The 27,741-nt window shown below is 42.0% G+C and overlaps 1 protein-coding gene across 5 annotated transcripts; it reads left to right on the plus strand.

Annotated features, from left to right (window-relative positions):
• LOC108939355 (6-phosphofructo-2-kinase/fructose-2,6-bisphosphatase 2-like) lies at positions 1 to 27,741 on the plus strand. Of its 5 annotated transcripts, none has more exons than XM_018760626.2 (16): positions 1 to 130; positions 695 to 790; positions 2,528 to 2,694; positions 5,486 to 5,611; positions 7,313 to 7,409; positions 10,877 to 10,943; positions 11,476 to 11,550; positions 13,317 to 13,373; positions 13,622 to 13,746; positions 14,994 to 15,201; positions 15,588 to 15,734; positions 16,241 to 16,345; positions 16,428 to 16,557; positions 17,761 to 17,823; positions 18,079 to 18,143; positions 23,558 to 24,440. In XM_018760626.2, exons 3-16 carry the CDS (start codon positions 2,580 to 2,582, stop codon positions 23,786 to 23,788), a joined length of 1,611 nt encoding a protein of 536 aa, XP_018616142.1. In that variant the 5' UTR covers positions 1 to 130; positions 695 to 790; positions 2,528 to 2,579; the 3' UTR covers positions 23,789 to 24,440. The 5 variants fall into 5 exon arrangements, with proteins under 5 accessions (XP_018616142.1, XP_029101966.1, XP_018616143.1 ...); XM_018760627.2 differs by lacking the exons at positions 1 to 130; positions 695 to 790 and adding exons at positions 846 to 1,284; positions 26,145 to 27,741 and having other exon boundaries at positions 23,558 to 23,749; XM_029246133.1 differs by lacking the exon at positions 1 to 130 and having other exon boundaries at positions 622 to 790.

Consider the following 27,741-nt stretch of genomic DNA (forward strand, 5'->3'; position numbering starts at 1 on the left):
ACAAGACATGGATTGGTGTACTGTCCAGGGTGTGGCCCCCTCTGCCTTGAATTTAGTGATTCTGGGATAGGCTCTGGACTGCCATGACCCCGATCAGGACAAGCAGTCAATGGAACTGGATAGATGGATGGTGAATATACCTGTCATATATTGTATCCTTTTGACCCTGAGCCCTCGCTCTATGTATGTGGATATATTTGAATTTTCCTTGTCTCAGCCTCTACCTGTATGTTGTCACGACACCCTGTGCTGTGTACAAAATTAATTAAAAAAATGGATGGATGGATGGATGGAAAATGTTATTGCAAAAACCAGTTTAATACTAATGTGTATATATTACTAATGTGTGTATACATATTTATTTCTTCCATGAGTTAAAACGGTTGACATTGTGAGTAGTTAAAAAAACTAAAAAGCCTAATATTAATCTAATTAGCTTGATACTTAGTTGTTTACTTAGTAGATTTTTAAAAACTTTTTATTTATTCTAAGAAATTTTTGTGCAAGAACTTTTACTCAAGTAACTGTTTCTTGAAAGTGACAGTACTTTTACTTGAAAATTGATTTTGCCCATCTTCTGCTAACTTTTGCCTTCCACTCACTTGGTTTTTATACTTACTATTTTGATGCATACCAACTAAAAACTGTGTATATACATTTTTAATTGTTATTAACAAAGTCGACATTTACAAAGTTCACAATATTTAGAGACCAGGGATCATTGTGACATTCCAACACAGCCAGTGGGATTACAACAAAGAAAAAAGGAAGAGTAAATACGTATAAGAAAGTAAGTAAGTAAGTAAGCAAGTAAATTTATTTATTTTTTTCCATTTCATTTCATCACAAATGCAGTAAGATGCTAGCTTTGGCGTTTTAAAAACTTAAGACGGTGTTCTTCTAACGACCTGCCCTTTTTACAAGTGGGGGATGTGTATGTACACTTAGTATTACGGTAAGTGGATTTGACGCAATAGCGCACCTCCGTTCACTACCGGAAGATCAAGCGCAACCTGTGGCGAAGACGCCAAGTCGCGTCGTTGCAGCATCCGCATTACCGCCCAACTTGTGATATTGGCGCAGCACATTTATTTCCTGCGGATGGGAGGAGCGATAGTAAAGATAAGCGAATTGTTTCGGCTTTCGCGTTGAGAGTTTCGCCGGCGAAGAGCGAAAGGAGGCAGTGGATCAAACGGAGAGTTTCCCCCAGACAGATGCGATTCGTGAATCTTATGTTGCTGTAACGTTTACTGGTCTGTGCGAGTGTTTCGCTGCGGAATATAGGTAAGTATCGTGAGGGACTCGTTCAGATGGCGCGTGATGCGCGCACAGCATAGCTGTCACAGAATGCGGATCCTTCCTCGTCGTCTAACTTCGCAGCGCTTGCAGACGCGCGCCCGCTTTAGTCCGCTGGCGCCCGGCCCGAGACAGCCGGCGTGAAGGCTGAAGGCGCGTGTCTCAGCTTGACTGACTGCGAGCGCGCACCGGTCCCGCGAATTCAGCTCGCAGCCGCAGTCCGCGGAGAGCGTTTGTTGCAGATGCGCCGCACAACCGCAGTGCTGCTGATAGTAAAGTTGTCTTAAGTTTGTTGGCGGCGGAGCGGCGTCTAGCGCGAGGTCGAGGAGCGTGGAAACTGAGCGCGCGAAGGCAGCAGTCGCGTGAGACCGTAAAAACCGCGGCTAGGGATGGCACCATGGCGCACACAGACCGAACTACACAGGACTTGTTGTACCGTCACGATAATTGAGCAATTGTGTTTATGGAAAACAGATAATGAGATGAGAAACGGTAAAAAACTTAAAAAGAAAGAAAAAAAAAAAAAAAAACATGGTGTATAGTTCGTGCACAGAAAGTCGTACATTTGATTTGCTCGTTTACGCTTGTCGCGGAGATGCTGCTGAGGTGATAAAAAAATGATAATTTAAGTGGTCGCCCGGCCCGTCAAATCAACCACGTAGCAATTATTAAGACATAGACTCTACCAGTTTACCAGGGTTGAAACCGTGTAAATTTCGGATTCATAAATAACATCATCATCTGTGCCGTCCGTGAGGTAAATAGCGGTCAGAACCAGTTTTGAATTGGGCTCATAAACACCCCTCCTCATAAATTATAATATAACGTATCGTATGTATAAGTTGTAGAGCAGTTAACTGAAGTGAACATGGTGAGAATTCGCGGTAACGGTGCCGTGTGTTTTGAGAAAGAGGACAGGTTGGTATCGGTGGACTTGCTAAACTCTATGTACTGGTGGTGTTGGTGCACTTATGTATGTTGTGAGTAAATCTGTTTTCATAGATAGACGTGTTTATTTATTGTATGTGCTGTTCTTGTTTATGTGTCATCATATGATGATATGCCGGCTCCCGAAAGGTTTATATGGTGAGCCTGTTGTTGCGTGTGGTTTTTTTTTTTTTTTTTTTCCTGGTTTACACTCTGTCAATCCCACAATGCAGGCTATTTGATGAAAAGAAGGTTGACCCAGCGAAAAAGTAAAAGTTTTTCTTCATCACTAAAACGTCTCCAGGGAGATGGAAGCTTGAATCTGCTGGAACCCAGGCGTGGCTGGTAAAGCGGTGATGGAGAAGAAGGAACGGTCGCACGCTATGGCCTCTGAGGCTCACAGAGACGCTTGGCTGGCGAACTCCGGCCACAGCAAGAAGACAGAGCCCAGAAGCAACGAGAAGAAGTGCTGTGAGTGACACCTCCCTTTGAACCCGGGTCACTGGTGCGGCATGGTGCTCGAACGCATTAGGCTAGCTCAGAATCGACCGGGACAAACAAGTCAGTCAGTTATTGTAGAATTAGAGCAGATTAATCTCACTTTGCTTCATGAAAACATGATGAAAGAGATCTTCTCTTTGGGAAGAATTTCCCAGCCCCGCCTGGCTTTGCCATTGAGTTCAGAGAGCGAGGTCTGTTGATGGTGTCGTCATGCTCACGGCAGGTCAGCGGGCTGTCAGGTGACACTGCACCTCCTCACTGCTCACCTACCCAAGGGTAGCATCTGGAAAGAATGCTGGTTCTTATTAAAAGAGAAAAGGTCCCGATGTTCTACCAAGGTTGGAAATGCCAGTCATTTGACTTTGACTAGCTGGAATGCTCTGAGGAGCAGCTTGATGACTGTGGTCGAGATACAGCAGATCCACACAACCTCACAGCTTGTATTGCATCAAACGCCAAGCGGCTTGGCTGATTCTGCTGGACCATGAATTGCTGCAAACCCTTTTGCGCAGCAGTATGTGAGTCAAGCCGCATCATGTCTCGGGGCAGGAGCGCAGAGGTTTTCCCTAAGTGCGTCCTCAGGCATGCTCCGTGGAGAGGCAAGTCTTGCCATGAATACTGCGGTAGGAATCTTCTCAGGAATCTTTATAGGCGAGAGGGAGCAGTCACTGAGGGCTCTTGGAGATTATGTTTCAAGTGCATGGAGTTCTCAACAGGCTTTCAGAGTTTAGCTTTTCAACAGCACCTGATGGATCAGACACGTCTGAGCACCTTGCTTCTGGAGTGACTTTTTCAGTGTAAGGAGAAGCAAGACTTCAGAGTGGGAAGCATAAACTTACTACCCCTGGTGTTTGTAGTTAAACTGCCGGGCGGATGCCGCTTTGGTTCAGTTTGCTCCAAAACCAGCTCTGTGAGCAGAATGGGATTTGGACTAGATTACTCATTACTTTGAGTATTATAATTAAAACAGCTGAGGTGGTTTCCCAGTTAATGCCAAGTGTGATTTTTGTGGCTCCTATGAGGATATTCACTATTTGACAATTTGCAGTGGTTTGACGAAGACATGGGAGGAATAAGAGCCAGTGCTAGTTTGGCTTAGACTTTAGTCTTTGTTTCCTCAATGATATATTTATGATTTATTTATTCTCACAGGCTACGCTATGTTACAAAATCAGAGTTCTGCCTTCCTTTTTTAATGGGGACCATGCAATGAAAAACTGCTCCCATGGCTTGTGAGAATCTATATACACGCACCCTTTTTAAATACAGTGGGCCTGTTCAATACAAAAGCATTTTTTTTATGTTGTCATTACTGTTATAATAAGTATTTTGTGAAAGTATTGGAATGCTGGAATTGTCAGTTGTGTCAAATTTGCTGTACTAGAATTTGCCAAACATTTTGGGGCAGAGGTACACACTTGACATCTCAGTTTGGCTGTTTTTAGCGTAGTATATTGATGTCTATATTACTCTGGTGGCAATGGCTACTTCTGTACCAGTGGGGCTTGAATGGTGTTTTAATGTAGATACTGGATGGAGATATTCCTTCACGCAGTTTAACACAATCACCCTTCTTAAAATTCAAAATGATCTTTATACTTTCTACTTATCACAGCCATCGATTAAGGTAAATATAACACAGCTGCTGAAGTCACCTTACAGATCATCTGTACAGGTAGTGATACAGACAAAAGGATGTGTTACAGTACTAAAACATTATAGAAAGGTTATGAATGCATGGTGTCCTGGAAGCTGACTTTACATGAAAATGTAAAAGGTAAATCAGCAGGTTCGTCCACCGAGGCTGCGGCCGCTGAGTTGTTTGGATCCACTCTGTACCAGGGTCTCCAGGAACTGCCCCACATTCACTCTTTTGCGCTAAAGATGGGTACAGATGTGTGAATGACTGTAGGGAGTTCAGCATTGTGTATATAGCACTGTAAGTCACCTTGGACTAAGGTGTTGGCTAAGTACTAGTGAATAATCATTGTACATTACTTTGAAGAAAGGCATCTGCTAAATGCATACATGAAAATGTAGTAAAATCCCAAGCAGTCATGACAAAGCGGTCCTTGCTGAAGCTGTTGTGATAAAGACATGAGGTGGGCCCGAGGAGGCTTAGCGTTAACGCCTAGTACTCTCCATGACTTTTGTTGAACTTTTTTACCCAGCACACCTTGGCAGAGTTTTGGGAGCTCAGCCACGGTTACTCATTTGCATTTCAAGGGCCTTTTCTGCATGCCGCTTTAAATGATCAGAGGGGACAGAAGTGTTTGAATTGATTTTTCAAAGCAGCAGGCATCTGCCGGGGGCTGGACTGCCCACCTGTTTACACCTTGTGCTCCAGTGTACAGTGGCTGTTGGCAGAACCAAGTATAACCCCACCCCCTCACCTGTCCCAGTCCCCAGACCTCACACTGAGGATGGTCTGTCTTGGCTGGTTCAGAGCAGCCAAAAGGAGGAATCTAAGCACCCAGCGCCTGGTCGAAACTGGTGTAGCACCTTGTACAGTGGATCCCTGGTGTTCAGGACATGCCACACCCCCCATGGCTTGGAGCTCACGCTCTGCTGATGTGACATTCACCTTCTAGCGCAGCAACAACAATGCTATTTTAGTGGGAAGCCTCTGTTTTCTCTAACATTTGCCTCTGTCGCATGTCTGCAAGGTGGCCTCTGTCTTCAAACTTTTCAGTGGTGGGGAAACTTTCTGATACACACCAGTGTGTTCTGATTTTCCCGTGTTTTGTGGTTCTATGTCCAGCATGGGCTTCCTATATGACCAACTCCCCCACGATGATCGTGATGATTGGTCTCCCAGCGAGGGGCAAGACCTACATGTCCAAGAAGCTGACCCGCTACCTCAACTGGATTGGTGTTCCCACCAAGGGTAAGTGTGGGTGGTTTCGGTCACACCTGCATATACAAGGAGCGTCCATGCTGCCTTGTGACATCTACTATAGCGTCTCTCGATTTGCCACTGTCTTCAAATAAACACCTGCCTTCCGCTTCGTGTCCAGGTTACACATCCAGACTAGGTGACACCAGAGTGATTCAGTGATGTGTCAACATCCCGGTGGATATGTTTGCCTTTCTGCATAAAGGGAAAAGGTTAAGCATTCCTTAATTAGCACTGTCCCCTTTATGTACACACTAATCATGCTGGTGTTTGCTCTTAAAACTACACATCTTCTGCCCGCCCGGAGCACGGCCTTCATTCGTATTTAGGGCCAGCCTTCATTACGATGGCAAAGCCCCCTTAAATTAAAAAAAAACCTTAATTACAAATTCTCTGGGACCTATAACCTAAGATAAAAGTAGTAACAGACTACTAAAAATCACTTCAGTTATTCATGGACTTTAAAACTGATTTGTGGAACAAAAGCACCGTGCTTCCCAATTTTTTCAGCTCAGTTAAATTATTTTTTTTAATAGTGTTGTTCCCACCAGGGCACCTCAGAGTGTTTAACACAGCACATTTTAAAAAACACAATTATGTGCACATTTAGCATTAATAACAGCAGCACTGAAAGACAAGATTGGAGAAGAGAAATATTATTCATTTATTCATTCATTGTCATTATGTTCATATTTACTTGTTTATGTTACTAGCTTCTCTAAGATTTCCAAAAATTAACTAGTGGACCTATAACGGAAAATATTATTCCCAACAGTGGAATTATTCATTCTGTGAATTTCAAAAAACCTGTATCTTCAGATCACAAAGTGTGATGCTTTTAAATACAGCAGAGTGGCAACTTAACCATATAACCCTTAATGGATATGGGACCCTATGTGAGTTTATGCAAGACAATAATGGTGCATATAATAAAAACGCTCCTAAAAGTTACACTGAAATTATTCGCAAGAATAAATAAAAAACAGTAAAAAAGCCAATATAAATTACATACTACAGTTCCATATAAATGTAATTGAAACCCCCTTGAAATTTACACAAGATACTAGTGTGTGGGAGACCATGGTGAACTGAGAAAGACTGAGATGGTCTGGGGGTATCTGGGGGTGTTGTCAGTCACCACAGGGAGGATTGATGTAGCTCTCTAGTACCTCAGGTGGAGCACAGTGCATTCAGAGGAGATAACAATGAACATAAATCAGTTTTTCCGTGATTAACAATTTTATTAAAGAGAATAATAATCATTAGCAGGTCACACAGAAAGCTGAGACTGTATACATTAAATATGCTTAGCTGTGGCTCTGTTGTAACCACAGGTTTTCATAAATAGTAAGAATCTGAACCTTTTAGGGGAGCTTTAAGTTAGTCCTACATTTCACTGTGAGCAAGTGCAGGTGTCAAGAATTAATAGTATTCGTAATTATCCAAAGTGATGACTTTCTCATTGTCGGGTGGCTCTGAGTTGTTGCTGGATTAAGGAGCAAAGCGCACAATGTCCCTGTTTAGCGTTGGGAAGATGGCCAGTTGACGCCTGAGTGCTCGGCGTTGTGTGTCTGTAATAACTGCATTAAAGGCCGAGGCGGTGGAACCTGTTTGATGCGGCCCAGTCGCCACTAAGGAATGGCTGGCACGCTGTGAATGCGTTTGTGTTTCTCTTCCTTTTTCTCCCTGCAGTGTTCAACCTGGGCCAGTACCGGCGCGAGGCCGTCAAGTCATACAAGTCCTACGACTTTTTCCGCCATGACAATGAGGAGGCTATGAAGATACGGAAGTAAGTGCGTGGATTCAGTGTGGCCCGGGAGTGCTTTTTACGTTAGAGCCACTGGAGGGAGGGACAATGGGTTTTTGGGGGTGTGGCAGCATGCATCACGAGCACAATGCGGTTCCGGAAGATCTAGCAAACGGTTGAGTCTCAGTTCCCCAGAATTGTATCACCAGGGGCATGTTCAATGAACTGCTTTGAACCTTGAGCCCAAGGTAGCAGAGTCCTTGTGGAATCCTGAATGTCTACTTTTGAGTTAAGTGGCTTCTGCTTATTTAACAGGTAAATAGTGTGTTTTCATCATGGGGAGAAAGATGATCTGAACACAGTCCTTGTTGAAGCTAACAGCTGGGTAATTTTTACTTTATCGGTTCAGGGTAAGTACCTCACCCAAGGGTACTACAGCAAGAATTAGGATTTGAGTTTTTGTTCTTCTAGTTGAAAGGTGGCAAATTTGGAGAAAAGGTGAAATCAGCCATAGTTCTGTTTATTTTTCAATGTGGCATACTGCTTGGACTGCAGCTGCGTGCTGCCCCCCTGCGGTGCTCCATGGATGTCTGTGGAACAGAAGGTGTGGCAGTAAAACCCTTCAGTAATGCAGTATTGATGGATTCTTTGCGCATGAGCTGCACTTCCTGTGAACGTGAGCGCAGGCTATGAATTGACCAGGACTAGGTGCGTCACCAGTCCTCCTGAAGTCTCTGCCGTATCCCGGAGCTCCCTTTTTCCCATCCAGTAGTTCTTTACTGAGCCATCAGCCAGTCTGACCCAGTCCACCTGGTCAGACCCATTGCTTTACAATCAAAGGGCTCAGGTCTAAATCCCACATCCCCCTGTAGTCCCCTTGATTAAAGTGCTTACTCTGAATTTTCCAAGTAAAAATGACCCAGCTGTAAAAAGTTATAAATCATTGCAAATAGCTTCATGTACAAGACCAATGTTTTAAGTCCCTTTGGGGAAAAAAGCAACAGCTAAATGAAAAAAATAATACACCCATTTCACTGAATGTAGCCTTGTTCAAGGTCCTGAAACACGGAGGAATGAAGTCACCAGTATGTTTTGATTTGTGCTAAAGTGACGTTGTTAGACTGTAGTGGTGGTAGCTCATGGCCAAATGCATTTTGTGAGGCAGGCTGTCAGCTGTTCTGTGTCGTCTTAATATTTCAGTTGTTAAGAGCTGGACTCGCGTACAGTGGCGTATTCCCCAGTTAAATACTCCAGTTTTTTATGGTGTCTGAGAATTCGTCAGGCTTCCAGTATAATGATAAGGTTACTTCGGCATGAATCCAGGGTCTTCTTTCCTGTGAGGTTTAGGCTGGCTGCACTCAAGCATTCTGAGCTGGTTTGCCAAATGCAGCTGGTGCTGCAGGTCATAAGATAACTAAACTACAGTTCGGGAAGGGAGCAGTAAATATGGTGAACGCACTTGAAGCATGGAATTATGGTGGCGTGATGATATGCTTCAGCAAAACAGACACATCAGATGAGACAAACAGGCCAGTCACAAATAGTTTCTTTCATCCATTTAGCAGGCGGTTCTCACCGAAAACACTTACACTGATTTACCCATTTATACAATGGGGTAACTTTTATTTGGTTCCTCTGTTTTGCACCTTTGTACTTTCATTTTCTAGTTATTCATTTATTTAAATGTGACATGAAGCCTTTGTCTTCCTCAACCCAGTCCACGCATACATCGTGGTAACTTGACTTTATGGAATCATTTGAAATTAAAATGAATTTAATATTCACTAGACTCTTCATAAATGAGATTTCCATTAACAGTTTGCCATTGCCATATAGACCCAGTAAACCTTAAAAAAGCTATAAAATAAATGTACAAATTTCAAAATTTATGTATAATTTAGAATAGAAAGAAAAAGATGGTAAGTATAATGACATAAAAAAGAAAATTCATAGTTCTTACCTCTAAAACTTTTGTAGTCACGTGTGATTGAAAAAAAGCTTTGCAGACAGTGGCCTAAAATAGTTTTGGAACAAACTGCAGTTTTTCCCTGCAATAAAAAATTAGATAAGGAATTTCATTTTCTCGTTTTTTGATAACGGGGATAAATGTACTTTACAGCAGGGCACCGCCGACAAGTGGAGCCTGCTCCCTTTCCATCACAGAGTGATTAAAGCCGCTGCCTTTAGACTCGTAGGTCGCTGGTTCGAATTCTACCTTCTGCGGTGGTATACATGAGCAAAGTATTTATCTGGAATCTCTCTAGTATAAATTTAAATACGAAGATGGGCGAGCATATGAAAGCTTACTGAACCACTTTTAGTTTCAAGATAGACAGGTTTCGGCAGGATGCCTTCATCGGAAATGATGTCATGAATATTGGGCCGACAGCATAAAAAGGCAATAACAAAATGTGTAACAAGGTAACTATCACCAAAAGTTTCACAATGAGGAAGCTTCTGACAGAGCAAACAAAAGGCAATAAACCGATTGAAACAAAGGCCTAACTGGAAAAAGAATGTAAGAGTATGGTAAGGGTAAATAGACAAACAAAAAGTTGAACAGACCCCACTGTGAGCTGGTTCATTTAGTTGATACTTTTCTCCAAGGCAACTTAGAAAGGAAAGCTACACTGATTTACCCATGTAAACAGCTGGATAATTTTTGTTTCAATTTAGGGTGTCTAGATTAAGGGAACCAAAGCAAGAGGTGTGATTCCAACCTAGGTCTTTTTATTACGGGGTGATAGCCCTAATCGTTACGCCCTCCGCTGCCCCTCTATCTGTTTAAAATCTGAACACCCAAAGCACAAATAGCAGTTGTGCGAACAAAGTGCTTAGTGTGAGGGCCTGGTGCAGATAATCATTGACTGAGACAGCTCAAAGCTGCAGACACCACCAGGCATACTCACCTGAAGATGTCACTGTTTTTAATTATCTAAACACACAGTATTAAGTCAGTTAACTTTATAACACTTTGTCCGCAATGCTGGAAAGCTGTAAAGCAGGTTTCCCAATTTATTTGCCTTGACGTATCAGCTAAAGTCGTGTTGGGGGTTTCTCCACATAAGTTTTGCCTAGCTAATGTTTTTGTTATGTTATTGTTTTCATTCTTAACAAACTAGGTTTACTTGAGTTACATGTCTGCAGCTATGTCTCTTTCTCTTAATGTAATGCATAAATTGTTCTTTTACTGAGATGTACGTCACTTTGGAAAAAGGCGTCTGCTAAATGAATAAATGTAAATGTAATTCTTGACACACCTGTCAGATGTCATTGTGTTGCTGAACCTGTGTAGTGTTTAGTGACCAGTAGATGGCGCAGTAATCATGCATCTTCTGTAAAAGGTCGTTAACGTGAACATAGAAGCAGGGCTTAATTCAGTATTTACAGCTTGGTAGCAGTAATTTAAATATCACTGATAAGTGGCTGAAGCACCAAGGCTTTTCACTCTAACTCCTTCAGAGACCCACCTGTCCTAGTGAAGTTTTCTTTCTTTCATATCCCTGCAGACAGTGTGCCCTGGTAGCCCTGAGGGATGTCAAGGTCTACTTGAAGGAAGACGGAGGTCAGATTGCTGTAAGAAAAAGCATTTTCTTGCTCCTCTTTCGCTTGAAACTTATCAGCAGATGTAATGGATAATAAGACAAGGACATGAAGTGCTGTATTACTGGGGTTCCAGAACGTGAGTCCTCAAAGTCCACCTGTTTGGTTAATGGTTGCATTATGCCCTGTACCTAGCTCTCTACCTGAAAGAAACCCATTTAATTGCGGGGATCATTCACTCCGCTCAAGGCTGTGTGTATTCCTTCTAACTCTTCTCACAATTAATCAGCTAGTGCAACCAATTTAATACTTGCCTATGATATAACAACATGATGTACAATGCCTATGCTTAACATATAGAACTAACGTCAAGTTAGTAATTAAGATATTTATACGAGTACTATACAGCAACTGTGCTACTTATACAAGTGCAATTGTTAATTACATTAATCTTTATATGACTATTTATATAATTCATTTATTGCTGTGTTTAGCAGTAAAGCCAGTAGCACACCCCTGCTTTAAGGAGTACTGCTGATCTGTGACTATGATGGGAATATTTCAGGTTTTTGATGCCACCAACACTACCAGAGAAAGAAGAGACCTCATCCTGGGTTTCGCAAAGGAGAACGCATTTAAGGTGAACACTCATGTGGAACCATTTGCCCTGTTATTACCTGCCATTGAGCCCTTTTTTTATAGCATGGCTCCTGGTTGTCACCTTTTTTTCTAGGGATTCTGCAGGACTTATTTCTTAATGTAGGGTCACATAGCAATGTTAATGCACAGCTAGTGGGCAAAAAATGTAAAAATGTTGCTAATATGTCTGGGACAGTAGGTAACACCGTGATTAGAGGACCTAGGTTTGAGTCCCACCTCCTACTGTTGTGCCCTCTAGCAAGACTTACCAGGAAATACTTCAGTAAGAATTACCCAGCTATGTAAATATGTAAAAGATTGCAAGAACCTGAACATTGTCACTGCGGAGAAAAGTATCAGTTAAATATGTTTTCGTGTGGTATCCACAGTATGCACGCATCGTCACCGAATGGAATAAATAGCTTTTGACCGAGATTTTTTAATCAAGGTTTGCAAAGAGAACATTGTAAAATAAACAAGTTGCACCATACTGAGGAAAATAAGGAAGCATTTAAATATTAGGAATCCAAAACATGCTTGAGTGAGTTGAACAATCCAAGCAGGACACGTGCAGAATTTGTCTGGTCTCCAAGAGAGGGGGGTTGCACACACGTCAGCATGATTTGTAAAGATCCTGTGTGAAAGGAAAACTGGAGAGTGAGGTCTGCCGCCACTTGCCGCAGGCTTTTCAGCGGGATGTGGTCCAGGAGGTGCTAACGTCAGCATACATCCCTGTCTGCAGCATACCTCCCTTTTTGCACAATACCTCCTTTTCTGCACCATTGTGCCCCCTTGGCACTGGACCTGCCCTCTTGCAGTGTTTTTTCCCCTCTTTGAAGCAGCTGTGTAGAAGAGAAGGCCTAAATTCCTCCCCTATTCTGGTCCTTGCCATGACTTTCCATAGCTGTGCATAGTGGACGGATACCAGCTGAGCTGCTGTTTCTGTGCTCACTTATCAGTGCAAGTCTGAGCACTTTGTTTTCCCCATTACAGAGGTGCAGTAAAATTCTGTAGTTTTCTATCAGTAATAAAACAACAAAGAAACAATTACGATATTAGTAAAGCTCTGTCAATAGTTTTAATTGGAGGGTTGCACCGAGGTTCGGCAGGTAGTGCTGGTGCCACAGACTCCTAGGCTACATGTTCAGATGTGGATTCAAATCTGGCTCAGTCTGTGTTGACTTCACATGTTCTCTCCATGTTCATGATACATGCTTCAAGTGAACTGGTGACTCTAAACTGCCCACTGTGTGTGTGTAAGTGAATGACTGTTGGAGATGGCCTCTATGATAGACTGGCATCCCATCTGAGGTATAGAATACCTAGTCTAGTGCCCTATTCTTCCAGATAAGCTCCAGACCATTGCGACGCTGCCTTGGCATAAGGCGTTATCAGTACTGAGAGTGTTAGCTTTAAGTGTGCAAACGTTTAATTTTAATGCCAAATGTGGACTTGTCACATTCAGAGCTGTGACAGAAGAGGTGGAGAAGTTTTGGATGATCATGTGAGTTTTAACAGGGAATAGAATTTTGTTGTGGACTCGCCTGAATAAAGCTCCTCAACAACGAAAAAATCCACACAATACATGTTGAAGCTAAAGGACTTTACGCAGAGCTTTTCTCAAAAAGTAGTGGACAAGTGGGGATTAAAACATGCTCGTTGTCAGACGGGTTGACAATGAACGCAGTGGAGATGGGTGTCAGGCAGGTTTGTGGAAGATGTAAAAATAGTGTGTGTATGATATGGTTTAATTGTCTTCTCAACCAGGTGTTTTTTGTGGAGTCTGTGTGTGACGACCCAGAGGTCATTGCTGCCAATATCATGGTAAGTTCAGATCAACACTGAATTCATGTCTTCCAAATTTATTCTGTTTAAAAAAAAAAAAAAAAAAAAAAAAGTGCTCTTTTTTTTTAAGAGCTACAGTTTAATTGAACGATTTTCCACATTTTCAATCGTTGATCTTTTTCAGCTGACGTATTTTTGATGTTTATTTCCAGTGAAAGTTCTCAATATTCTGCCAGCTGGCTTCTGTTGCCCTTTGAAAGCCACTCCTGTATCTCTCTCTTCTGAAGGATGTGAAGGTCTCCAGCCCTGACTACCCAGAGCAAAACAGGGAGCGGGTCATGGAGGATTTCTTGAAGAGAATCGAGTGCTACAAGGTCACATACCAGCCGCTGGATCCTGATGAATATGACAAGTATGAAGTTTTTAGTACAGCTACTTCACTGGAATGCAGGGTTTATTTGCCTTTCATTTCTAAGGCTTTATCACAGACCGGACATAGCACTGTTATGGCACAAATTCTGCTTTTTTTTTTTCTTTGAAGAAAGCCAGTTTTTTTTTTTTATTATTGAGTGTTATCACAAATCATACACTAGGTCACAATAAGACGTGTGTTCCTGCTCCACAACACCAGTACATTCACATTTATTCAGCTGATCTCTTTTGACTTCGATTTTAAGTTTGACTGTGATCTACCTATTTTTTACATCTGAGCATTTTTTTTTTTTTTTTTTTCCACTATAGCAGCTCAGTGTAATTGTTTTGCTCAAGGATATCAGTGGGAAGTAGGATTCAAACCCACATCCTTTTGAGTACAATGCAACAGCACTAAGCACAACATGACCTGCTTTAGGCAAAAAAGTGACATGTATAAAGAAAAAACGTATAGTAGGATTCTTTTCCATAATAATTAAAACACTTCATTAATGTGGGCAGATCTGAGATATTAAATTGAGAAGCATTCAGATCATATAGATCATACAACACTTGTTTTGAGTGTATGAATCCACATTGTGTGCAAAAAACACAATCTGTGTGACAAATACAGAATTGGTGGTCCATGGAGATTGATAATGTGGGATTAAACACTTGATCAGCAACATTTCACATTTATCTTACCATTCTTGTCCATCATAACTGTATTTGGGAACTTTTCAGTCTTCATTTTTAGCTATTTTATTGGTGTCACAAATAAGTAGCTATATTTTAGGTAATTTTTTCCAGGATGTACATATATTGTGAAAACAATTAACTGAAGGCAATAGTCAAGAAGCAACAAATGTATTTTCTCATTGCTGTAGAAAGCATGAAATGGCATACCATCACAGCATTGTCCTTCATAAACACCTGTAATAATAAATAGATAATTATTATTAATAATAATATATTTAGGATAGGAGAGGATGGTACCCATGATACATATAATATGATGTTTTGTATTTATTATCATTTTTAAGTAAAAATGTAAGAACACATCCCTGTGCGGGTCTAGAAATGTATGCAGTGTTAAAGGGTCTTTATAGCAAGACACGGTCTGGAATAAGGAGTAACGTGCCTGGAAAACAAAGTGTATCAGTGCGCTGGATAGCAGGGACCTGTGCATTTCCAAAGCACATCTCTTGTCCACGAATAACTGAATGTGCTCTCGTCACTTTGCCCCAGGGACATGTCTTTCATCAAGGTGATCAATGTGGGCTGCCGCTTTCTGGTCAACCGTGTGCAGGACTACATCCAGAGCAAAATTGTTTACTACCTGATGAACATCCGTGTGCACTCGCACTCCATCTACCTGTGCCGACACGGCGAGAGTGAGCACAATTTGCAGGGCCGCATCGGTGGGGACTCGGGGCTGTCTGCACATGGGAGGCAGGTACTGCAAACAAACACGGTTAAAATTGCATTTGAATTGGACATAGCTGTAAATACTTTCTCTGAGTGTGGAAGTATTTTGACCTCATAGTTTAGATTGTTGTTGTTCAGCCTGTAGTTTAATAAACTGTTCTACTTTAGGACACTTTTAAGTTACATAGAATGCATAGCGTTGTGATATTATTAATATTAGCATTGTTATTAATTTGTAGCTTAGATGGCAATTTCATCTAAACCTACTTACAGCTTTTGATTAATTTATTCACTAGGGTATTTTTAACTCCATCAGTTAAGGGTATACAGCAGGATTTGGGGAGGATATAAGCCAGCAGCCTCCTTAGTTGTTGAGTACAAGGCCCATATCAGTTTGTATGGTATGTACTCCAGTTTGCACGAGCTCTGCGGGACTTCATCGAAGAGCAGAAGCTGCCTGACCTGAAGGTGTGGACCAGCCAGCTGAGGAGGACCATCCAGACGGCCGAGGAGCTGGCTGTGCCTTATGAACAGTGGAAGATACTCAATGAGATTGACGCAGTCAGTGTTGACCCTTAACCTCTCCCCAACCTCCTTGTGCCCTGTCACATGCCTTTTTTTAAAAAAAACACCTAACCCTAATGTTTGGGCCTTCAGACCTACATCAGGCCTCTAATAAAGGCTCAGAAGCTGTTGGCACCATTAAGCATAAAGTTGCTTTAAGACTTGGTATTAAGTTGAGCACATTTGGCCAGAGTTCCTTATGTTCTGTTTTCATCTTGGGTATATGTGTAGCCTCAGTCATGTGAAACAGCTCAACACACAACCTCGCAAAGCAGTTAAATCTTTTAACTGCTTTCTAGTCTCAGCCTTTAGATGTTTTTGAGAAGGACTTGTATCCGAAAAGTTGCAGGTTTATAAGGACAGATCAGTTTGCCGTGATGTTTAGTTAATCCAGTCTGATTCACGAAAGAATCCAATGAGAGTGTTTGCATTGTTGTTGAGATGTTGTACTGAATCGTGGCTGAACTGGAGTAAACTGACTTTTATACTTGAACATCTCTCAGGGCGTGTGTGAAGAGATGACTTATGAGATGATCCAGGACTCTTTCCCAGAGGAATTTGCCCTGAGGGACCAAGACAAGTACCACTACCGTTACCCTGGAGGGGAGGTACTCGCTCTTGCCCCTGCCGCCTTCATCCTCAACACACCTGGTGCACAAGACTCAGTCTGTCTCTGTTCTTTTGCCACAGTCCTACCAGGACCTGGTGCAGCGGCTGGAGCCGGTGATCATGGAGCTGGAGAGGCAGGGCAATGTGCTGGTCATCTGCCACCAGGCTGTCATGCGCTGCCTTCTGGCCTACTTCCTGGACAAGAGTGCAGGTCTGTGCAGACGCGCATCGAGAAAGACGTACTCATGCATACTCAAGCATCTTTCCTCCCTTACAGACCCCTGTCTTCTCCTAGGTTAAAATTATTTCTATTAACATTTATTTAGCTGACATCTTTGTCCAAAGCACTGTATAGCGTTATGGCTGTATCTTTACCTGCTTAAAGTGACTTACAGTAAAAATGCCCCTGTTGTGTAAATGGGTGTCTGTTTAGGGTGAATACCTTTGTCAAGGGTTGTACAGCTGAAGTGGGATTCAAACCATCAACATTAAGATTGCAAGTTCACAGCCCTTAGCAGTACATCACCTGCTGGCACCACTACATTGCCTGACAGTTTACAACATGGTTTACAGTCAGCTGATACAGCACCACTGAAAGGCCATAGCCAGCATATGCTGTGCACCTCTGTCATCCACCTGCCATGAGGCCGCTACATTAGCGTGGTGTGATACATTCACTGACTTCTCTTACACAACAACAGTAACAGCGAGAGTATCAAAGTTTAAAGAACTACCATGAATTACTTCAACCACACACACACACACACACACACATACACACACACACACACACACAGTTTCAGAACCGCTTGTCCCATACGGGGTCGTGGGGAGCCGGAGCCTAACCCGACAACACAGGGCGGGGAGGGGACACACCCAGGACGGGACGCCAGTCTGTCGCAAGGCACCCCAAGCAGGACTCGAACCCCAGACCCACTGGAGAGCAGGACCCAGTCCAACCCACTGCGCCACCGCGCCCCCCTCTTACTTCAACCAGTACGAAGATAATTAAACATTATTTTCACTTTAAAATAACAGTTGGGGAGAGGTATTCCCATAAACCAGCTGCTACAGGTGTCTCATTTTTTTATGATATGCGGGCTGTTACATAGCGGTGGGGGGAGAGGGGATGCAGGAACTTGGCCACTTTTTCTTACCTTTGCAGGAACCATCACTGTTCAAAACTGTCCTAAGGAATACCCTTCTCTTAAGCTCTCTGGAAAATTTACCCTGTTTCATTTTAGCTCTTTTACAGAAAAACAGCTGTTCAGTGGGACTTTATAGTATTTGGCCTCAGTGTGGTGTAGTATTTTTACAGGATGTGTTCATGTTAACATGTGACTGGCATGACAGACTGCTGTAGTAATGTATCACTAAGCATTTGTGGTGATGTCATCTTCTCGTTGTCTCCAAGAGGACCTCCCTTACCTTAAGTGTCCTCTCCACGAAGTTCTGAAGCTCACTCCAGTGGCGTATGGTAAGACAGCCCTCACTATTCCACTTATCTGTCCAAAACATTCCCTTTACATTTACTTTTCACATTTAGCTGATGCTTTTCTCCAAAGTAACTTGTTAGCTGCTTACCATGATTTACTCACTTGTACAGCAGGGTAATTTTTATTGAAGCAATTCATGGCGAGTACTTCGACCAGGAGTATACTCGTACTGTAAGAGGTGGGGTTCATACCCTTTGCTCTGTTCTCAAACTGCTCTGTTTGACCCTTTCCCACAGGCTGTAAAGTGGACAGGTTTGACTTAAAGGTGGAAGCTGTAAACACTCACCGGGACCGGCCCCTGGTACGTCGCTGTAATAGCCTTTATCCACTGTATTACACGCTTTCTAATACACACACCAGGTTCTTTATAATGTATGTCGAATTAATTTATTGTACACTAAACGCTCTAATATAAAACTGCTAAATTATATAAAATATAAGAAAATTAAAACATTTTGATTTCCTACTATGAAAAACATTTTAATTCACTTCTTAGTATACGTGCACTCATCGACCACTTTATTAGATACACCTCGTTAGTATAGGATGTGAATAGTATGGTGCAGTATGAATTCAGCAAGAAGTTGCTGGACACATTCCATGAATTTCTCAGTCCATGCTGGCTCGACAGCTTCACATAGTTTCTACACATTTTTGGCGCCACATTCATACTGCCGGCATCATGTATCACCTCATCACAAAGATACGACATTGCCTTAGGGGACTATTCAGGCCATTGGTGTAAAGTAACAGCACTGTCTTTTTGGAACCATAGTGAAATGATAGGTGCTTTGTGATATGGCACATTATTGTGCTGAAAGTGTCTTTCAGAAATTTTGCACTGGTCATGAAGGGATGCACCTGGTTAGCAACAGGGTTTTTGTATATTATTTTTTTTATATAGCCGTATATTGTGGAATGGAAATGATGTGCAATTGGTACTAAAAAAATCTAAGGTGTGCCAAGAAAACATCATTACACCACTACTACTGGTCTGTACTGGTGAAGTTTTCTTGATGAACTGGCTATTTATTTATTTAATTAATTAATTTATTTATTTTTTTAAATGGAAATTACCCCGTTGTGGTAACCCTAAAGTGTAGTGCAGTATAATGCTTAATTGGTACGTCTATGACTGATTTTACTGTAGTGTCTCCACTGACCACTTTTTATAAACAGTTTCCCCTTCACTTCCACGAACCACCCCCACTCAGCGGTGACGCGAATGTTGAGGCTAAAGTAAACAGCACAGTTTTCCAGAGATCTGCTTTGTATTACTGATCACTGTTCTCTTCCCATTCATTTTTATTGTTTTGCTACCGTATACCGGAACCAGCTTCTTTCTGAACAAATGCATAGATGAAACAAACTTAGAATGTCCTAAAATTGCTGGGTAGTACATTTCAATTTTTGAGTATTTAAGAAAAATTATTTTTGTTGTGCAGTATTATTTTGTATAAATTGGTTCCTCAACTAACTTTTCAACTCACTTTATTTTCCTAAGCCAGTAAAGCAGATTTCTAATTTTCTTCATTTTTGCAACTTTTTATGGCAATAGCTTTAAATTTCACCATATCTTACTGTATGAATAGAGCCAGAAAGAGGAAAAAATTATGCCAGTGCTGTATTTATTTCCTTGGTGTAGACCATAATGAAATGTGTAACCATAGGTGTGAAAAATTAATTGCCCTCTAACTTTAATCAGGCTAATTAAGGGTTTAATTAGTCAGTTGCAGTTTCCTGACTTCGGCCAACCCTGGCCAATATAATCTTCAACCCCTTAAATCCTTACCAGCAAAACTCAAGCTGGCAAAACAGAGATTTATCTTACATTTATTCATTTAGCTGATGCTTTTTTCCTTAGCGACTTACAATGTTAAGGTAGTTACAATTATTTATCCATTTATACAACTGGATAATTTTACTAGAGCAGTTCAGGGGAAGTGCTTGCTCAAGGACACTACAACAGGAGGTGAGATTCAAACCCTCAACCTTTGGGTCCAAAGGTAGCAGCTCTAAACACTACGTTACCAGGAGCCCCTAAACAAATAAGGGCTTTACCTACACTGAAGAAAACCACACAGCACAGTTCCACATTGCATGATCACTAACAATCATAAAGGGGCTCAAACTCTGTCTTCTGATCCAGTGGCAGGTTCCTTATGTATTAGGCTACATGGTCTGTCAACTTGCCAGGCTCAATGGACATTTAAGAGCTGTGAAGAAAAGTTTCTGAAACCTGTCAGTCTGAACAAGCTTCACCTGAGCCACACTCATCAAATGGATAAAACTTTGGAAAAGGAGTGGCTGCCCTGTCAAAATCTCTCCACCAGTAAGGCATAAAATCATTTATGAACTCAAAAAACCAAGGGAAGCATCCAGAGAATTGCAGGCCTCCCTTGCCTCAGCTCAATTCAGTGTTCACAACTCTGCAATAAGAAACAGTGGAAAAAATGGGATATGCGGGAGAGTGACAAGGTGGAAACAAGTGCGCACTGAAAAGAACATGAAAGTGTAGCCTTGTTCTAAGATGGCTGATCTTTTTTGAAGGATGACAAGGAATACCTTTTTTTTTTCCCTTTCCTTCAACAGGCTCTCAGAAAGGTACAAGAGCCTAGGAAGGAGTCGCAGGGAAGAAATCGACTGAAAGCATGCAGCCTACAGCTGTTGCTATAGATGCATCTGAAGATATTTGTGTTACGGCCCCCCTTTTTGTTTCCACTCATTAATTCATTGTCAGATGGAGATTTTGTAGCATGGATGAAAGTGATATCTGTGCAGAAGAGTCATATGAGTCTTATCAAAGAGATGTATGACCAAATGACTGGTTTGAAGGCACATCTGATAAAGCTGGATGTTTTCAGTGCTGAACTTTTGTCCTCCATTTCAGCTATCAAAAGAGAAGTTACCAATTTGTCTGACCGCATAAATATCTTTGAAAGCGTTATTGTCGAAGTTAAACACAGGATGACTGTCAAGGATTCAGGCAAATTATATGCTCAGTTATTGGTTACCCTCAAGCAACTCAATTTGCTGCACCAGTTGAAAGTAGGCAAACAGGGAAAGAGAAAGTCACAATTTGAGAATGAAAATGATAGAGGGGAAAACTTCTCTCAATTTTCTGCAGGACAGATTGCCATCCTGCCAATTTACCCCCTACTAAGATACATTTCACCTACCATTACCCCGTTGGCACATCTGACCCGCACATCTGACCCACACACCTGACCCGAACACATGCCCATGAAGTATACTGCTTCCATTTCTGCATTTCTCTGATGAAGACATTAGAAAAGCTGCAGCAAAGAAGCACAAAATTACTTTTAAAGGTTCTACCTTGATGCTGATTTCTGAATGAATTCAGCAAGGCCTCAAAGGCTTCTGAGCAATGCAGTATTTACCACACCTTTCACAACTTTTACCCTAACCAACTGAGACATTTACATGAATTGAGGAGGCACCTGTTTGACCCCCTGGCACCTTTGACTACTTTTCTGGCAATTTTGAAGGACTCAAGATGGTTGATTAATAAGTATCTGAAAGAGCTTCTTTGCTTTGTTTCCTTCTTTACATCAACAACAGAAAATAAAAGGACTTACTGTGCTTTTAACTTAGGAATTTATTTTATCTGTGATAGGTTCTTGGGTGATTTTGTAGGTTGGTGTGAAAGGAGTTGGAGTTAACAGTAATCCCCGTTAGACACCAGAAAGTAATGCGTGGCCTGACAGATTCTCAGAAGGACTTGTGGTAATGCTGTTGGGGTCCTGATTCATAGCTTTCAATTTTCTGTTTTTGTTTTAGGTTTTGACCTTTCCTTTTGCCTGTTATGTTTTCTATTTCACTGAGTCATTTGTTCTTTGTTGTTTTTAACAATATGACACTTATCAGTGTGACATTATTTTTGGATTGAGTTTTTCCACTCAATCTATCCTTAAGAGTAGGAGTATTTAAATATGTTTTAAATATTCTTCAAGAGAAGGAAAACTAGCCTGCTCAATAGTTTGTTGGGGGGGGGAAAAAAGAACCTGGGTTCATTTTACTTTTAATATTTTAATTAACAGGCAAATCTTTTGTTTTCCAAGTTTATTTACAGTGTACAGACAACTTTTTTGGATGGGGCTTTGAGACAGCTGTTGCTAACTGCTGCAATCCTTTGCCTTGCATTACTTGTATTTTCTTCATAAATTGTTTAATCTTCTCTACTGTTGTTTTACATTTACTTATTTAGCAGATGATTTTCTCCAAAGTGACTTCCAATGAATTCTATGTAGTGTTATCAGCCCCCAGACCTTATTCACCAAGGTGACTTAACACGGCTAGATACACACTGGGACATTCATCCATACATCAGTGGAACACGCTCTCTGTCACTCACACACTATAGGGGAACCTGAACAGCATGTCTTTGGACTGTAGGAGGAAACCAGAGCACCTGGAGAAAACCCACAGAGACAAGGGTAGAACATGCAAATTCCACAGAGACTGAGCGGTGGTTGAACCCACATCCTCTCACACCCCACCCAGGCACTGTGAGACAGCAGCACTACTCACTGTGCATTCTGTTGTGACACATGTGCATCCTGTTGTGACCCATTTCTGTTCCGCTGCTAATATATAAAAAAAGAAAACAATGAAAGCTCATAAAGAACCTGCATATCTCTGAAGACTTCTGGAAGAATTTTCTTTGAGCTAATGAATCAAAACTAGCAGTTGTTTGGACAACATGGCCCTCATGCTGGAAGAATCATCGGCACATCCCCCCCAGCTCTCCAAGAACTGCACTCATCCAGAGTCAGTAAAAGAGCTAGCAAAATCATTCTAGACCCCTCGCATCCAGGCCACTTCCTCTTCGAACCCTTGCCATCTGGCCGGCGCTACAGAGCACTGAGCACCAGGACAGCCAGGCATAAGAAAAGTTTCTTTCCTCAGGCCATCTACCTCATGAACACCTAAATCTCTCCCCTAGAGAGTAAACCGTGCAATACATAATGCTATTTATATTTATAACCATTTATCACATTTCTCTTACACTCCCTTGCATTTGTATCTAGTGACTATTTTTGTATATTGGGTACTTTATATTTTTAAATATTTTTTTATCCCTTGCTCACATACTCTATCTTCTCACCTGTCTTGTCACTGTCATTCTGTCTGTGCTGTGGTAGTTCCTGTCACCAAGACAAATTCCTTGTATGTGCGAACATACTTGGCAATAAAGCTCGTTCTGATTCTGATTCTGATGTGTCACACAAACCAAATGCAGAATTTCGGCACAATAACTTCCTACCAACAGTTATCAGTCTTCTCATTCATCATACAGAAGTGAACGCGTGAGTCGTTGTTTCTCTCATACTTCTCTCTTCACTCGGTCCCACTTGTTTTTTTTTTTTTCCTTCTCCCCTGGAAGCAAACGCAGGCAGCCTGGTTTATTGCAGTCCACCCAGTCATCCTCAAAGCACTGCCAAACCTTCAGTCCTGATGGCAAGTAGTTTGAGGATAGGCAAATGCAGGGAGATTCACACACAGCAGGTCAGCATGGAGGTTCACACAGCTTTACTGGAGTAGGTTCTTGGGGGTCTAGTCACAAATCAGTCATCAACTGGCAACATGCCATTTGACATCAGACACTGGTGTGTTGGTTTGGAGGCAGTCCTCATTGCCTGTGTTTCCCTGCCTCCCTTTTTGTTGGTCATGGTCTCTCCCATCTGCAATCAGGATAAAGTGCGGAAGAACCCCACGCCCACCCTTCATCGCCGGAACAGTTACACACCCCTGTCCAGTCACGACCAAGTCAAGCGCCCGCGGCTCTACAGCGTTGGCAGCCATCCTGGGCTTCCCCTTGCTCCCTCCGTGTCGACCCCGCAGTTCCCCAGGGCACCAGAGGGAACAGCGTTGCGGCAAAATCAAGTTAGTGTTGGCAGCCCTGCTGTTGACAGCACTCCTTAGCAATTGCACTTAGTGACCTTAATCCCACAACCCTCCATCCCCTCCATTATGCACCTAGTAACCCCCCAGCTCTCGTGGCCACACACCTGCTTGTCCGTCCTCAGCCATTATGTAATCTTGTGATTTGGAGATGCGGATTTGGTGCATTTGGTGTGTTCCTCGCAGTTCCTCTGGGTGTGTGTTTGTGCTTCTCCTCCCAAAACATTTACTTCCTGTCTGTTGTTTATTGCTCTGTGATATGTGTACCCTGCATGCGAATGGGACATTGTGTCTGTACATCCTGATTAACCCATGTGTATCCCCCTTCATTTTACAATACGTGGTATGCATGTTCTGCTTCTGATAAAATGAAAAAAATGCTTTTTTTGCATGTTTTGTGTGAATCAGCCCCAAAGTACACATCACATGGAAAGTCATCTAAACAGAACCTTTTAAAGCAAAAATTAGGGAAACATTAAATTTTAATGTCTTTTCTGCTTATTTATTAGTATATAATTTTAAATTATAACTCATTGCATACATGTATGGATGCCTTTTTGTAGACATTTTTGCCAGTCACTGTATTTGTTTTTTGGAATGGGGAATGTAGTGTCATGCAGATTTATTTGCACTGCTGTAATACATCTGTTTAGCTACATGTACAAATATAATAAATGCCATATATATGATGTATATGTTTTTGGTAAAGTGAAACCACTTTGTCTACCAAACTAAAAATTCCAGTTTACTGAGAAAACGGTTTAGTACTGTTATGGTTATAGTTACTGACAATTGTTTAAGGTGACTTACAAACTTTGCAGTATCTACAGCTGTTATCATTGTCTTTTCTTAGAAAGAATAGTCATCCATAGACATTTAACATGACACTGACTGAAATTGAGCATAACAAAGAGAACCACAGTCACTATATCAAGAAATAATCCAAACTGTTTTCCTACAAGAATCTTGTGTCTTATCATTAGTGGTGGGAAAGCTTTAACAGAACAGCAGCACAGGTGACACTGGTGCAGAACAGCTTATTGTGCTCGGATTACAAGTGAAATAAACTTGGAATTTTGTTTTGTTGAGCCAGCAGACAGCCCAAATCTCTGTTGGGACTGCTTACCGTGGTTTACCAATCCAATTTTGCTGCACCATTTCTTACACTGAGTTTTGAATGGTATAATTAGTGGCTTCAGGCTGAAAATTCAGATTTACAGTAAGCTTAGTGGTCAAGCAGTGAAATGGACAATCTCACCAAGAACACTTTGGATCAGCAGGTCTCATGCAGTGTGCCTTAATAGGATTTCCTCAGGATCTGTGGGAGAATGTGAATGATGGCAGGAGGTCATTCATAAAGAGTCTGCAGCCCAGAACAGAACTTAGCTGTAGGGTTGTTGAGAGCAGGTTCCTAACATGCCTAGAACAACTGTTTACAACTCTCTAACACAAGACCAAGAAAACTGACTCAGTTAAGATGGTGATGATTATTATTCATTTTGCTGATGCTATTGTCCAAGATAACCTTCAGGGATAGGTTAATACAAAACAAAACTGCTGATAACAGTCAAGGATGAGATAATCGGCTGTAAAATATAAAGCGTATCTTCCTCTTTTACAGAGAGATGCAGTACTTAGCTTCAATTATAAAAGGCTCTGAAAATATAACATTTAATGACTTTTATCCTTGCAAATGACCCATTACCAAGTGGCATTAATAATAGAATGTATAATTAAAACTCACGCATTGTCGATTACTTCTTGTCCAATGCTGGCTCTCAATGGTCCAGAATCTATCCTGGAAACATGGCGTGTGAGGCACAGAACACCCTGGACCGAAAAGTACATTATTATTATTTTTATTACTTCACGTTCAGCAGACCCTGTTGTCGAAAGCAATTTACAATCCCGGATACACTATACTGAACTGCTTACACTTACCTACTGAGCTACACAGCAGAACAATTTATCACACAAACTTACACATTATGGGCAAGTCAGAGTCACTAGTTCACCTGAAACACACGTTTGGACTGTGGGAAGAAACCCATTCAAACACAGGGAGAATATTCGGTCTCAACACAGGCTGAGCTGGATTCGACCTCACGTCCGAGCACACGTGGCAGGAGCTATGAGGCATCAGTGCCATACTGCCTTTGTTGTCTGTTGGTAAATCTTATTTCCTAAAGCTGTTTATCATCAGAGTGAGGATTAGAAGTCTTTTTTTGTATAACAGTGTGTGTTGGTTAGGTGTCTGGGTGTTTTGTGCTACATGCCCAGGTTCGACTGTAGCACTTGTTTGTGCATCTTCACTCACTTCAACCCTTCACCCTTCTTTTCAGTCTCTCTCCTTGTATTCTCTCCCTTCTCCTCGCAGCCCCTGACAGCGAGCACCTGTGTGTGAGTGTTCCTCGGGCCCCCATGTCTGCTGTCGCTCACCATTTGGTCCATGGAGGTCCTCATCAAGAGACATGTTTTCCAGCTCAGTTTGAGAAGTTGTGGGGCTCCAGCTGTTTTCCCCTTCCTGTTTAATAATTGAATGAAAGCCTTTGTTCCTCCTCCTTTTACAGTCTGCAGGCTGTGTCTGTCCAGTGTTATCAGACGCCTTCATATTGCAGGTCATTCTTTGTATATTGTGTGGTACAAGGGGGCTTGATCGCACTTGCCATTGTTCTGCTGCTCTTGTGCATGATCACTGTGGTCCTCATGCTGTGGTGCAGGGCTTTGTTATTGGACAGGTTCTCCACGTGCCCCACTCAGGTGGTGGTGGTGGTGGTCGTCAAGCCAGTGGTACTGATGGCGGAGCATGGAACCATGTCTATGCATTTTTCTTCTCAAGGGGTGCCTTAGCGTCCACCCTGGTGACTATTTCCGCTTCTGAGTAGAATCAGGTGGCGATGCGTCTTGTCTCCTCCTCCTGCCTTTGCCTCTGATAGCTGAGGTGTCACCCCAAACTCAGCTCAACCTGTCACTCCACCTGTACCCACAATGCACCAGGAATGTCTGCGATTAGAAATGTGCTTCAGCAGTTGCCATGTCAAGTACTTTTTGTTCTGGACTGTCAGTAAAAACTAATGACATGTTAGTGTCATTAGCATATATGATATAACTGTTTAGAGGGCAATGGTTATTTTCATGTGTCATAGTCTTATTCTGATTTACAAAATTACCAGTGTAAATATGCGTTTCATTCTGTATACCTGTGCATTCACGTGCTGAACGTGTGAGAGAAAATGAAGACTGACGTCGTCGCAGCTTTTCACACTCCGCAGCTGGATACGTTTAGATTAGTGTTAATAAATGGCCTTGAAATATTTAACAACTTTAATATTGCACAAACAGGCCTCGGCACCTTTGAAAGTATTTCAAAACTTATTTTGAAATGTAAGCTGCTAGAAGCAACCTTGAGGATGTTGAGTCGGGGAAGGATGTTATTGTATCTTTGTCCTTTTCAAGGCTCTTGTAAATGACACAAAGACACAGGAAGCAATATGTTTTTCTTTAATCACAGTCCACACTCAGCTAAGGATCATAGCTGGACGTTGATGTCACAGCAACACCCCAGAAGCATGTTCCACTGCGCAAGCAGTTCACGCCTCGATACAATAGCGAATGAACGCCCGTTCCCATACCGCATGCCACAGTAATCTTCAACCAACCCACCGCCACTGGTACTTGCTTCTCGAGCAGCTCACCTTGGCTTTGTAAAAAAAAATTTTCCGGCCAACGCGTGACAAGTGTGAACAGGTTGGTGAAGTTCGACACACCTCAGAAGTTATGTGTTCTCCGATACTGTATGGAAGATGATGAATATGGACACCACCACCCATGTACTCGCTCTCCACGGATTGCCGTAATTGCGATGTAATTAGTACTGTACTGTAATTACTGAACACCGAGATGGAATTTGGAATTGTAAATGATAACATTTGGAACAGTGTGGCATAGTTTGCATGTTATATTTCATTCATATA

Source organism: Scleropages formosus, chromosome 19 (genome assembly GCF_900964775.1).
Source record: "Scleropages formosus chromosome 19, fSclFor1.1, whole genome shotgun sequence".
Taxonomy (NCBI): domain Eukaryota; kingdom Metazoa; phylum Chordata; class Actinopteri; order Osteoglossiformes; family Osteoglossidae; genus Scleropages; species Scleropages formosus.

What these genes read in the sequence shown, in the direction of transcription:
- LOC108939355 (XM_018760626.2), top strand. Translation starts at nt 2,580, where the DNA reads ATGGAGAAGAAGGAACGGTCGCACGCTATGGCCTCTGAGGCTCACAGA. An exon ending in GAGGCTATGAAGATACGGAA is followed by an intron (nt 7,410 to 10,876) that starts GTAAGTGCGTGG and finishes ATATCCCTGCAG; the next exon opens with ACAGTGTGCCCTGGTAGCCC. An exon ending in GCTCACTCCAGTGGCGTATG is followed by an intron (nt 17,824 to 18,078) that starts GTAAGACAGCCC and finishes CCTTTCCCACAG; the next exon opens with GCTGTAAAGTGGACAGGTTT.